General features: G+C 49.9%; 1 protein-coding gene across 2 annotated transcripts in view; it reads right to left on the bottom strand.

The window, feature by feature from the left end:
* Positions 1–596: 596 nt before the first annotated feature.
* Myh14 (myosin heavy chain 14) overlaps positions 597–13,753 on the bottom strand; it is a 57,848-nt gene continuing 44,691 nt past the window's right edge. For both annotated transcript variants that reach the window (XM_028788834.1, XM_028788833.1), the window contains 9 exons: positions 11,214–11,426; positions 10,408–10,569; positions 9,455–9,583; positions 8,826–8,914; positions 8,619–8,742; positions 6,797–7,005; positions 3,253–3,361; positions 1,451–1,623; positions 597–1,184 (listed from right to left, as the gene is read on the bottom strand). In XM_028788834.1, the coding sequence (XP_028644667.1) occupies positions 1,031–1,184; positions 1,451–1,623; positions 3,253–3,361; positions 6,797–7,005; positions 8,619–8,742; positions 8,826–8,914; positions 9,455–9,583; positions 10,408–10,569; positions 11,214–11,426 (1,362 nt within the window). In that variant the 3' untranslated portion in view covers positions 597–1,030. The remainder of the gene's footprint in view (positions 1,185–1,450; positions 1,624–3,252; positions 3,362–6,796; positions 7,006–8,618; positions 8,743–8,825; positions 8,915–9,454; positions 9,584–10,407; positions 10,570–11,213; positions 11,427–13,753) is intronic.

Below are 13,753 nucleotides of genomic sequence, written 5' to 3' on the forward strand. Positions count from 1 at the left end.
AGAGAGATGGCTCGGCCATTCAGAGCCCTTGCTGATCTTGTAGCGGACTGGAGTTCTGTAGTCAGTGCCCAGTAACTCCAGTTCCTGTACTCAGTGCCCAGAAACTCCAGCTCCTGGGAACTCATCTTTTGGCATCCTTGGGTACTTCAGCAACCGTCTCCTTGGTTTCCTTGATAACAAATGAACAGCCCTCTTAACTGGAATATAGGAGAGCATGAGTTTGTGCCCTGGAGCCCGAGGATACAGAGAGAGTGTGGGTGTGAAAGGTGGATGTAAAAACTCTGTCTTTACTTGTGAATTACCAACCCTAAAGCCAGACTGTGTGTGGCTTGGATCCTGGTTCAGACTTCGAGTGTCTGGAGGCTAAGCTCAGCCTGTCTGAGCCTGTTTCTACTACTCTGAAAGGGCTAGGAAGATGTGTCTCACTCTGAGCAATGCTCAAGGATGCTGAGGACACACTGGTTTGCCTAGCATATAGTAAGACACCTTTCATTTCTACGGTACGGTAAACAGCCTGTTCCTAGGAAGGCGTTCATATATTCAGATACTGAAGCAGGCTCTCATGCTCTGGTTCCCAATTAGGAACAAAGCCGTGGTGAAGGGTCCAGCCAGTTTATTTCTTTAGTTTGTGGAGCGTGAGGGACCATGAGCACTACCCTATGAGCACACAGAGACCCCCCCCCAAAAAAAAGAGGGGAAGATACTGGGAGGGGACAGAAGCACCCTGCCTGCCCTCTCCAGGGGACAGGCCTGCTGCAAACAAGAGTAGATAGGACATCCTTGACATCCATGTTTTGTTTCTCTAACAAAACAACATCAATTTTGTTTCTCTAACAAGAGACCATCCTAGCCTCTCACCCAGCTTCTTGGTTTGGGGCCTTGATTTGGGGTCCCCAGTAAGCAGGGGTCCTGGGGTCCCAGTAGGATTCATCAATGCCAGAAAATACCAGAGGACAGTGTCATTTCAAAGTACAAACCAGGAGGGGCACTGGAAAGGGCTCTGTCCTTGGGGCATCTAGGACAGACTGGATCATTGGGGTGTGGCAGGGGGCGGAGCCTCAGGCTCCTGGGTTGGTGCAGAACCAGGCTCTGCTCCCTCAGCCTCTTCCTCGTCAGAAGCCACGCCCTCTTCCAGCCTGAACACCTGGCGCACAGTTCGTGTGGTGAAAGTAAGTGGGCCACGCCTGTGGGAGGAGAATGTACAAGTGAGAGAGGCAGGGACAAAGATGCCGATGGAGAAAGGGTAAGATGGGGACAGGAAAAGCTGCGATCCAAGGTTGGTAAATGGGCAGAGAAGTGCAGATGGCACCTGGGCAAGACTGCAAAGCACAGGTGGGAAGACAGGGAGGCCACAGCCTCCTCCGCTCCCTAGGGTCCTATCCGTGTGCAGGCCATCTAGGCCAGGTCTTGCACTCCTCTCCAGGGTGGTACCAGCAAGTGGGTAGCTTACCGGAGTCTGTTCCTCAGCGTGGTCACCTCCCGGTTCATGGATTCTGCAGACTCAGTGACATCCTCCAGCTCCCGCTGCAGACGCCTCCGGCCAGCCTGTGCCCGCGACGCTTCTTCCTCTGCCTCCTCCAGCTGCCTCTTGAGCTGCTTCAGCCGGAGGTTGCTTTTCTCCAGCTGAGTGGAGAGAGCCAGATCAATCCTATGATGTCCTCAATGCCTACTGCTACACGCCCTGTGCTCCCCACACCAGCCTCCACCCTGCCTTAGTCTTTCCTTTGCAAGGCCAGGGTCATCTTGGGGTGGAATAGCAGTAGTGACCTACTGAGAGACCTTCAGTTTTGGCGACAAAATATGCACAAGACAGGTTGGTGCTGAGCAAGAGTGAAGGGGCTGTTAGCAATCCCACAAGGCTCAGAGAGTTCCAGACCTCAGTGAGATCTGTTACACCCTACTCCTACCCCATGGCCCGTGGTCTTTGGAATGCAAGATCCTTTAGGAGGCAGGCAGGAAGTTGAGAGGAGTGGGCCTCTGGGGCTGCAGTGTTTGTGAGCCATCACTCATGCTGGGGTGGGGTGGGGGGTTTTGGTGTCTATGACCCATGTTCCTGTAAGTGACCCTGATAAACTCTCTGGTGGAACACGTAAACACTCACTGATAAACACACTGGCCTGGTGGAACTAGTTCCTTGGGCTGACAGTGCTCTGCCTGGTATAAACACGTGGCTATTTGAAAGTCATGTGACTGCATTGAAGGAGTGCTAGTGCACTCAGAGCTACCCCAACCCTCATAGCTCTCTCTCCATCAGCTCCCCAAGACTGCCCTAACTAAGGCCAGCCCTGACATAGTCTTCCTCACGTACATGTCTCTGACGAAGTCAGTGACCACACTGTATTCACCTTAATCTGCACAGACACTGCCATCTCTCTCCAGGGTAAGAACACTATCATGTGACTTCATTTGTCTCATGTGGCACAGGCTGGCCTTGAACTCAATATGGAGCTAAAGATGACCTTTAGAGATGAACTTCTGATGGTCCTGCCTTCATCTCCCATGTGCACTGCTGGGTGGAAACCAAGGTCTTTGGCATATTAGCTAAGCACTCCACCAGTTGAGCCGTATCTCCAATCCCAACTTCATTTCTTATATTCTCTCTAGATATACTGATTCATTCTGCTCATTTAATTTCCTCTGGGCCTTTGAACTTCCTGCTCTTTACATCTGGCTAAGACCTCCCCTGTAAGGTCTTAATTCAAATGTCCCCTCCTTAGCCCTTCCCAACATCCAGTCTGGACAAGGCTCTCCATTCCTGTATCTTCATTCTTTTTCTTCACAGCCCTGACCCGAGTCTGGCATTATCTTTGTCTGGTTGTATGTATAATAGTTTTCCTAGGCCAGTAATGTTACCCCTGTGAGGGCTAGGACCTTCTGGACCAGCACCTTACTACAAATGCCTTGCAATGTGCCTGGCACAAAGGCCATGCTCAATAATCATTTATGTAATGAATAGTAAACAAGGCATAGCTGAGCTTTTAAGGACACAGAGATTCTGCCTGGGCATACATCTGTAGTAGTTACATCTAGGCTCTGTCATCTACAGACTACATACAGGATATTTTTTATTGTTGCTGCTGGTTTGAGAAGGGGCCTCTCACTGTAGCATAGACTATCCTGGAAGTCATAGAAATCCTCCTGCCTCAGTTTCCACCATGACTGGGATGACGCACTGAGCCACATGTCAGGCCAGGGTAGCTGTTATTTCCTGGTTTGATCCTACTGACATTTGTGGTGATGCCATCTGCTCACCTGGTCCCTGAGCTGGTCAGCCACCCTGCGTTCTTCATCCACCTGAAGAACCACCTCCTTCAGCCGCTTCTCAGCTCTGCGTACTAGCTTGCCAGAGAGGATGCGTTCCCTAAAAAGAAGAAAAGGTGGTGGCCCAGGAAACTCTCTGTCACCACAGCATTGTGGGTGGCTGTTCCATCCTTGGGTCTCTTCCCTCTTTCCTACCTTCAGTTGCCTCACACTCAGCCAGACAATGGCTGCAAAACAGCTAATGCTCCTAAAATGTCTCCTGTGATATTGATGGTTGTGTGACAGGGTCTCCTGTAGCCCAGGCTGGCCTCCAACTTGTTATGTAGCCAAGGATGACCTTGAATTCCTGATCCTCTTGCCTACATTTCCCAAGTGCTGAGATGACAGATATGCCACACACCATCATACCCAGTTTGTTTATGCAGTGCTGGGTATGAAGCCAAGGGCTTTGTGCATGCCAGGCAAGCACTCTACCCACTGAGCCTAGCCCCAACCTGCCACTGGATACAGAGCAATTCAAATGTCCTCCATACTGAGGTGGAAATGCCAAATTGGAAATCAGGAATCATAGGCAGACAAGCCTGTCTGATCTGTTTTTCTATACATCACATAAGGACCATGGGCATCTATATACATGGCAGCCAGGCATCAACAAACTGTTGGTGCTGTGGTCCCGTGATGTCTCAACAGCCGGGGGGGGGGGGGGGCTCCACCAGACGTTCCTTATGTGTCAGGCTTAGTGATGAATCTGATGAGTGCAGTGTCTCTTGACAGGTATTATGGGAGGTTCACTGACAGGAAACTCAGCCTGTATTGCCACTGCCTCCTGCTTCATTCATTTGTTTACATTTGTGTGTGTGCTCATGTGCATACCATGTGTGATGGAGGTCAGAGGACAACTTGCAGTTGAGTCTCCCCTTCCGCCACCTGGGTCTTGGGAACTCTGTTCAGAACTTGGTAGCAAGTTCACTAAGCCACCTTATTAGTCCTTTCTAAAAAATGTTAATCTCTTGGTTGACTGTTGGGGGCACAAAGGTCCTTGTGCACACAAATCACTAGTGAAACCAGAAATGTAAGCACACAGAAATGCCTGATTTCCTTTCCAGAAGGCTGGGGGTGGATTTTGTTAACTTCCTGGTGACCCTCTTGTTATCTGTGGTGGGAGACCTCACCCACATCTTTTGCTATAGAGGTATACCTCACCCAAATCCCCTGGGGGATTATCCCAGACGTTCCTTCGCTAGACCATTCTCTTGAGATCCCTGGTAAACCCATCCATGGGGAAGATGTCACACGTACTTTATGGCCGGTTGACCTCTATGGTATTGGTCAGAGACCACACTAGATCCTTGGTCTTTTAACTGTAAAGCCCTCCCTCGTGGTCACAGATGCTTTGTTAGGGAAATTTTTTTTGTTTTGTTTTTTGTTTTTCGAGACAGGGTTTCTCTGTGTAGCCCTGTCTGTCCTGGAACTCACTCTGTAGACCAGGCTGGCCTCGAACTCAGAAATCCACCTGCCTCTGCCTCCCAAGTGCTGGGATTAAAGGCGTGCGCCACCACCGCCCGGCTTGTTAGGGACTTCTAAGTCACGCCTTAAGCTTTACTGTGCACCTGGAGTAGGAATGATTCTTGCCTGACAACTTTTTCCCAAACTGTACTATGTTTTAAATAAGCTGACAAAGAGCCGTGTGGCATGGCATCAGACTCCCCAAAGTCTGATCCAGGTTGACAAAGTCAATCTGAGGCAGGTTTTCGCTTTCATCTTTTTTTTTTTTTTTTTAAATATTTATTTATTTATTTTATTGACGAGTACACTGTAGCTGTCTTCAGACACACCAGAAGAGGGCATCCAATCTCATTACAGATGGTTGTGAGCCACCATGTGGTTGCTGGGATTTGAACTCAGGACCTCTGGAAGAGCAGTCAGTGCTCTTAACCGCTGAGCCATCTCTCCAGCCCTCGCTTTCATCTTTTTTCATGGTGTGCTTCCCTGTCTGACTCCTGCAGGGACCCCTCAGTTCATGTTTTCTTTTGTTTCATTAGTTTTTTTTGTTTGGTGGTGTTGTGTTGTTTTGTTTTATGGGACAGGATCTCACTGTGCAGCCTTGGCTAACCTGAAACTTTCCATGTAGATCAGGCTAGCCTCAAACTCAGAGGTCCACCTGCCTCTGCCTCTGGATGCTGTGATCAAAGGCGCGAAGCACATTGCCAGCCTGGCTTGAGAATTATTTCTGATTAACTTGAGACAACACAGAATCAGTCAAATGGAGAGTCTCCATGAAGAAGTAGCTAGCTCAGGCTGGGCTGTAATGCCTGTGGGGACTGTGTTGACTGTTACATGATGTGGGAAGACCCAGCCTGCACGTGAGTAGCATTCTCCCTGGGTTTGGGTGAACTGTGTAAAAGAGAAGCTGAGCTGAGCAAAGGCATGCTGGACTGTGGCTGTGAGCAGCTGCCTCAGGCTCCTGCCTCCCCATGTGTGCAAAACAACAGACTGTCGCTTACAAGCTGAATAAGCCCTTTCTCCCTTATGTTGATCTTGTCAAGGTGTTTGCCATAGCAACAGAAATAAAGCTAGGACGGGGGTGTGTGTGTCAGGGGACAACTTCAGCACAGTCCTACCTCTCACCTTGTTTGAGGCGGGTCTCTTAGTTCACTGTCGTGTACACACTGCTACCTGGCCAGCAGGCTTCCCAGGATTCCCCCGCCTCTTCCTCCCATCTTGCTGCAGGAATGTTATATCATAGACACACACTACCATGTCTAGCTTTTCTGTGGGTGCTGGGGTTTCGAGCTAAGGTTCTCCCACTTCACAGCATGTAATTTAACCCCTGAGCCATCACTCTAGTCTGGCTTCTTGGCTCTAACCTTGAGTATGTGTGGCTCTAACTATGAGGTGCTAAGTCATTGTGTGACCATGGGGGAAATACAGACACTGACCCAGAGCCTAGCATCTTTTTATATAAGAAAAAGACATTCCTTTTTGTGATGGTTTGATTGGGGTGGGGGATGAGTTCTCGATCTTTCCTGTCCCCACACCCTTGGTATGTGACTGAAGAAGCTACTCCCACATGGTTGTAGACTCGAGCTATCCCAAGACTTGTTCTGCTTATGGTTAAAGTGTCACGGTGCAAGCTCCAAGCCTCTAGAAGCTACTGACAGTGCCCCCTTATTCTTCAGACCCCAACTCTGCCATGTAGGCAATCCTGAGTTAGCCTGCTGGAAGGTGAGAGGCCACATGGAACAGAACCAAGTTAATCTAGTCATCCTGGGCAAGGCTTTACATGTGCATGAGCCCAAGGAAGCAAAACCATGTAGCTAACTCTCCCATCATAAAAGATACACAGACAGGCCAACCAAGCCTAGCACAAAAGGATCTACTAGCTAGAACAATATTCAGAACAATAAATGTCTTTTAAAGTGGTAAGTTTTCGGGCATTTTGTTACACAGAAGTAGCTAGCTGCGATACTGTTGCATAAATGGTACTCTCCATGGACTGGAGTTACTTCCATGGCAAAGCATCCTCCATCCTTACCTGCTCTCCTGCTCCAGCTGCTCCTCTGCCTGGGCTAATTTAGACTCAAGAGCAGCGATCAGCATTTTCTGCCTGGCTCGGGCTCCGGCATCCTCTTCACCCAGGCGGGCCCGCAGTTCCTGGATCTGCCGCTCCAGCTGCTGCCTTCCACTCTCAGCCTTGGCTGAGAAACTTCGTTCAGCAGACAACTCTGTGGTGAGGGACTCTACCTGCAGCCAGAAAGGAGATGGGACATTGTGATGAAGCTGGTAGCAACACCAGGAACCTCCTGGGACGAGTTGAGCTCCTGGCTGTTAAATGCATAGCACAGAGTCTGGTGGTATGAAAAAGTCAACAACAGCACTGTAACAAGCCCAAGAAAGACGATCCTCACCAGACCACACCCTTTACTTTTTAATGACCAAGAATCTTTTAAACTTATTTATATGTACTCAAAATTATTTCAATCTATCTAAATGTAGTCTTAACATTTTTTGAGATAGGGTCTCATGTTTGAGATACGGTCAACTCAGGTTGACCTAAAACTCCCAATACAACTGAAGATGACCTATTCCTCCCCCCAACCCCCGATCTTCCTGCCTCCACCCCCCCAGATGCTGGGATGGCAGGCACATGCCACCACAGCCAGGTCCCCCAGATGCTGGGATGGTGGCACACGCCACCACAGCCAGGTTCAGCTTTGCTATTTTAGTGAGTCCCAGAGATGGTCACAAACTTGTTTAAATGCTCTAAATCTGTGGCTGTGAACTGCACTATTTCAAGCCCTTCACACTCTCCTCTGTACCAGGGTCACCTGCAGAGCCCAGGAGAAGGAGGCAGGCTCTGGCCCCTCCCACCAGAGAGTCTGAGCCTTAGGTAGCACAGGCAGCAGAGACCTGTGAGAGGTCGTCTGAGGAATGAAGCCTCCATTCATAGCAGCTGGCAGATGTGTAGACTTGGCCCTGGCCCTAATAATAGCACCTTGACACCCTCAGCTTGCTCGGAAATCACAGGGCAGCGGAAGACACTTCAGCCCAGGCTGATTAAAGATTTTCGCATCTCCGCCCCCAAGGGTACATTCTTGAGGCCAGCAGCCCTCCTTTAGCCTTTACAATTATAATTGTAAATGAAAATGGTGATAGGACTGGCAAAAACTCAGTTGGTAGAGGCTTGCCTAGTATACAAGGAGCCCTGGCTTCCCTGTACAGCATAATCTATCTGGTTTGGTGGCACATGCCTGTCATCAAGGGGATCAGGAGTACAAGGGGATTGTCAGGCTACATAAAGATTTCCCGGGTATCAGAAGACCCCCACCTCAAACACTGGAAAAAGGAGAGGAACCATACACATAAGGCTAAACAACCATGGGCCTGGTCTGGTTTTGCAAGAACATGGAAGGCTACAGCAGGAGGATTGCTGTGACTTCACGGCCAGTATGAGGTTATTGCTGGGAGGCTGACAATCAGAACCCTATACTTCCACCCAAAGCGATGACGTTTTCTCTCCTGACTTGAATAGACGAGGTGTGAAGCCATCCATCAGTGTTTGTAGCCCTGGCTGGCCTTGAACCTGTGACAATTCCCCTGACTCTGGAAAATTCTGAGACTACAGCTGAGCTGCCACACTTTGATGGTTCACTTAATTACTGTTTCAAGTCTGTCTGAGAGACCTCAGAATTGCTTGATGAATCAATGAGTCCAGCCTTCCTGACTCACGAACGCCTCTTCATCCCTCAAAACTCACATCAAAGGCCCTCATACCAAATGAATGAATAAGAGAGCTCCTGAAGACTGCGGTGGGGGAGGGGTGGATCTGGCTGGCAGGGGTTGCCTGCCTTGCCCACCTGCAGCACCAGCTTTCGGTAATGGTCCTTGAGCAGCTCCGAGTTGTTCTGTTCTTCCTCCAGCTCCTCTTCCAACTGGCCCAGTCGCCCCTCCAGCTGCCGTTTCTCCTCCAGGGTGGCTGCCCTAGAGGGTAAGGTGTGGCTTCAGAGGGTAGGCCAGCGAGAGGAGCATGCCCGGCCCACAGCCCACGGCCCCAGGACACTCACTTGCTAAGGTTGCCACTGGCCACCTCCTCCGCCATTTCATCTCTGTCCTGCTGGGCCTGCCTCCGGGCTCGGTCTGAGGCAGCCAGTTCCTACGTGGACAAGTCAAGAGCAGAGGGGTGAGGGGTCAAGACACTGGTATTAATCCTTCTCTGTCCTTTGGCCTTTTCCTGCTGACTGTGAGCCTGTGATTCTCGCCCTTATGGGAGGATTCTTCTTAGCGCTGGCCACCAATGCTCCTCCTCCATGTCTCTCATCACTGAGCCTTCTCCTACCCCCATGCGATCCACATCTCCTTCCTACCCGACTGTGCCTTCTCCTATGTCACCCCTGGGCCCCAGACTTTTCTTCCCTTCAGCCTCCTGCCCCTGACTTCTTCCTCATCTTTATAGGACCGGCCCTGGCAGCTCCTGCTCTGACTCCCAATAGCCCCCAGGTCAAGATTCCCAACTCGGGAAGGCAGCAGGCACAGGAGCCGCGCCTACTTCCAAAGTCTCCCCTCCCAAGACCTCCTGAAAAGCCCCGCCCATCCTCCAAGACCTTTAGTTAAGCCCCGCCCCTCCAGGGCCTCCAGTTAAGCCACACCCACGCCCCGCGCCGGGGCCTCCCACTAGGCCCTGCCCACATCTTACCTCCTGCAATCGCAGCACCTCAGCTTCCAACCCCTTGAGCTTCTTCTCACTTTCCCTGTTCAGGGTAAACATTTCTTCGCGGGAGCTACGCGTCTCCTCCACCTCCCGCCACAGCTCCTTCATCTGGGCCTGGGTAGGTGGGGGCTTAGTTAAGCTGCGTCCAGAAACCCCACCCTTGAGGGAGCTCATAACCTGCAAGCAGGGCCAGGGCAAGCAGGGCCAGCGCAGATCCCACTGTCTGCCCCAGAGCCTGTGCGTGCTGTGTCCCTTTGGGCCAATTCCATCCTTCTCTAAACCTTAGTTAGTCTCTTCTTAAAGAGAGCCAGAATAGAATATTTAGCCTGTGGCTCCGTGGCCACTGCCTGGGAGTGTGAGGAGAGGCCAACACAAACTTTCTCCACCCACGGGGAGTCCAGCACTACTTTGAGGGGCCAGTGATAAAGAAGATGGGCTATAGTGGTAAAAGTTACTATTACATGTCTGACGAAGGCGTTAAACAAGGGAACCTTTCTCTGGATGCATGAACTGGCTGACCCTTTTGACTGCTGCCCCATAGTAATACACTACAGGCACCTGTCGGTTTAAATATCCTAGTATGGGCTGGGAGTGTGGTTCATGGTAGAGCCCTTGCCTAGAATCCCCCAGTGAAGGGCGGGGGCGTGGCTCGTCGGTAAAGCCCACGCTTAGAATCCCCGAAAGAGCATTATTCAAGGAACTAGGTTCCATCTTCAGTGGCACTAAATTTATTATCCAATTAAATGACGAGCTTAGATTTCAAAGTCTAACATCTAAAATGAATAAAATGCAAAGATAAAAAAGAACGAATACACATCAGAGGCCAGCTTTTTCCGAAGCCGCTAGCTAATCCAGCTACTGCTGCGGTGAAGGCGATGGGGCCAGACCTCCGACCCCGATCCCTGGCCCCTCCCACCATTGAGCCCTCCCCCCCTCACCTGCATCTTCCTCTGCTGCTTCACAGCCTCCTCCTTGCCCTGCCCAGCAGCAGATGTCTGTGCCTTCAACTCCTCCAGTTCCAACTCCAGCTTCTTGCGGGCAGCCATAGCCAGTGCCCTCTGCTTCCGTTCCTCATCCCGCTCTACCTCTGCGTCTCTCAGCTGGGGGCAGAGTCAGAGAGGTTAGAGGTCAGGCACCCAGATTCCTCCTCTGTGACTCATCCTACCTTGGCCTTTTTGGTCCCTCCTGGCCTCTTCCCTCCTGCTCTGTTTTATATCTATTTCCTTTATAACATTCAAAAGCTCCCCTCCCCGAGGTCACACAGTAGTAAGCACTCGCTGAGGGAGAGCAGGCTTTTTAGCGGAGTCATTTGCAACGTGTGCAGCCTGAAGTCACTCTCACTGCTATAAGCAAGTCCCAGTCAACTCAATGGTTTACCAAACTGGACTGGAATCCTTTCTATGGTCATTCCATGCCCCTTTTATCAAGGGTAAAAGTCTACTTAAACTTCTTAAGGAAACTTCTAGCGACACTGGCATGTCACTTAGGCTGACAGTGAGACTTGGAGGTGGGTGCGTACTTGAGGCTGCACACCATGCTTGGTGGATGGTTTGTGTTAAGGAAAGTTGATATGCCCGCCGTGGCACGGGTGTGTCCCTGCCTCCTGGCAGAGCAGGAAGGTGGCTCTCTGGGTAGGAGTGGACAGCAAGTGGACCCTGGTGAAAATGATCACAGAATAGAACTCCCTTCCCACTTGCACGGGCCGGGGTGGCGCAGGCGCACTGCAGCTCTTGCCTGACAGTACCTGCTTGGCTAGCTGCCTCCGCCTCTCCTCGCCGGCATCATCTCGGCCCTGCAGATCGCGCTCATGTTGAGCCTTCAGGGCCTGCACAGTCACCTCCAGGCGCAGCTTGGCGTCCTCTGCGGCTGTCAGTTCATCCTCCAATTCTGTCACCTGTGTTCGCAGGTCACTGGCTGCCTGTTCAGCCACCCTGCGGGCTCGCTCCAGCTCGTGCACCTGGTGGGAAAGGGGAGCGAGTTTGACGCTAGGGCCAGGATTAAGACGATGTCCCGAGTAGAGGGGAGGCCATGATGGAGACCAGAGTGGAAGCTGGTAGAGAGGTCTAAGTGAATCAGTGATCTCATCCACGCAATTTACCGATTACCTACTAGGTTTCGTTTTAAACGATCTGAGATCATTTTATGAAAACCTGTATGTGTTGATCGGTTTTAATTGCTTTTTATTTGTTTTGGTTTTTAAAGACAGGGTTTCTTTGACTGTCCTGGCTTCCTGGCTGTCCTAGAGCTCATTTTGTAGACCAGGCTGGCCTCAGACTCAGAGATCTACACTACCTGGGTTTTAAAACTGTTAATGTGACACAATCTACAATCTCCTGGGAAGAAAGTCTCAGTGAGGGGCTGCCTAGATGAAGCTAGGATATAAGAATTGTTTTGTGTTAACTGATGTAAAAAGACCTCGCTCACTGTGGCTGGTGCCATACCCCAGGTTTGGGTCCTGGACTGCCTATGCCTATGAGCCTACAATTGTCCCTAACAACACTCTGATGAGGTGTAACTTTGACTTGGTCTTCTTTTTAAAAATTATACTATTGGGGCTGGAGAGATGGCTCAGTAAGTTAAGAGCACTGACTATTCTTCCAGATGACCCAGGTTCAATCCACGGCACCCATGTGGCAGCTCACGGTTGTCTGTAACTTCAATTTCAGAGGACCTGACACCCTCACACAGACATGCAGGCAGAACACCAGCGCATATAAGAATAAACAAATCTCTTTAAAGAGTATAAAAAGATACATTGTTACTGATTTGTAAAAATAAATAATACATTATTTTAAATTGTGTGTATCTCTCTGTGTGTATGGGTATATGCATGTGTACGTTCAGTACACACAGAGGCCAGAAGGGGGCAGCAGATCCTCTGGAACTGGTGTTACAGAGAGTTGTGAACTTCTGGTGTGAGTCCTGGGAACTGAAGCCAGGGCCTCTACAAGAACAGATAGTGCTCTTGACCACTGAGCTGCCCTGTCAGTTCCTCCCAGTTATTATGAACTCACTATCTACTGCAATTCTGTCTTCAACTTGGGCACTTCTGTATCTTCAAGGGAGGTTTATTTCAAAACCCCAAGCCCCAGGCACAACCTGTGGGAGACAGCTTAGCTGTCACCTCCTGGAGAAGCTGCCTTTACCCTTCATCCCTGCAAGTCTGGCTGCTGCTGGCCGCTGCCATGATGGTTTACTGGGTTTCAACCTGCAAAGCACTTGGGCCCACATCCACTTATTCCCTATCCCTGTGATCCACGCTGAGACACCAGTCAACCAGGCTAGAGGGGCAGGCCTGGGCACATGCATGAGCTTGTGTGTAATAGCATTCCTATTATGTATATGTGAGTGGCAATCATGTTCTGTGTGTGACGTATGTCTGACAAGGTATGGTGGCACATACCTCAACACACAGAAGACCATGGCAGGAGAATTGCCAGGAGTTCCAAATCAACTTGAGATGAAAAAAAAAAAAAAAAAAAGGAAAAGCTGGGTGTTATAGTGTATGTCTGTAATCTTAGCATTTGGGAGGATCTCTGAGTTCGAGGCCAACCCTACAGAACTAGTCCCAGGACTGCCAGGGCTACATAGAGAAACCCTATCTGGGGGAAAAAAATCAAACAAACTGTGACTATGTGTGTGATGGAATATAATGACAATTATTGAGTTTTGGTTTATTTGAAAAACACAGAAATAGTATAAGAATATGTTTTTGTTTTAGTCCCTAGTGTGGGATATGTGGCTGCTTCAGATTGTCCACAGCAGGTGACTATGATTTGCCTTGTGCTCTAGCAGGGACATGATTTTGGCAGCAGGAGATAGTTTCTATGACTGTGTGACATTTGGAATTCTGGGGACTCTTCAGAGGGTCTATAAATGCTAGAACCCCGAGAGGCTGGGTGGTTGTTGGTTGTTAGTTATGGTTTGTTAAGCAGCCGTGCACAAAGAAGAAACAAGAAGAAATTAGATATCCTGATGGAGAAGATCATCTTGCCCCAAGGAACTCGATGCCCTTAATCAGCAGGAAGTAGTTTAATGATATTGTCACTCCCTTTTCCCTCTATCCTTTTCTCTCTCCTATTTGGTGTTAGGGGGTTGAAGGAGAGGAGGAAGGGTAAGAAAGAAGAACCCACAAAGTTACCAAAGCCCAGCTGCAATGGAGGATTCTGTTCACACCCTACAAGTGTGTGTAGAATGCTCATTTGTTCTTTGGTGAGCAGAGCTCTTGGCTATGTGAGCACTGCATATCTGCTGTGTGGGCACTGCATATCTGCTGTGTGAGCA

The sequence above is a fragment of the Grammomys surdaster genome, unplaced genomic scaffold (assembly GCF_004785775.1).
Source record: "Grammomys surdaster isolate TR1022 unplaced genomic scaffold, NIH_TR_1.0 125769, whole genome shotgun sequence".
Taxonomy (NCBI): Eukaryota; Metazoa; Chordata; class Mammalia; order Rodentia; family Muridae; genus Grammomys; species Grammomys surdaster.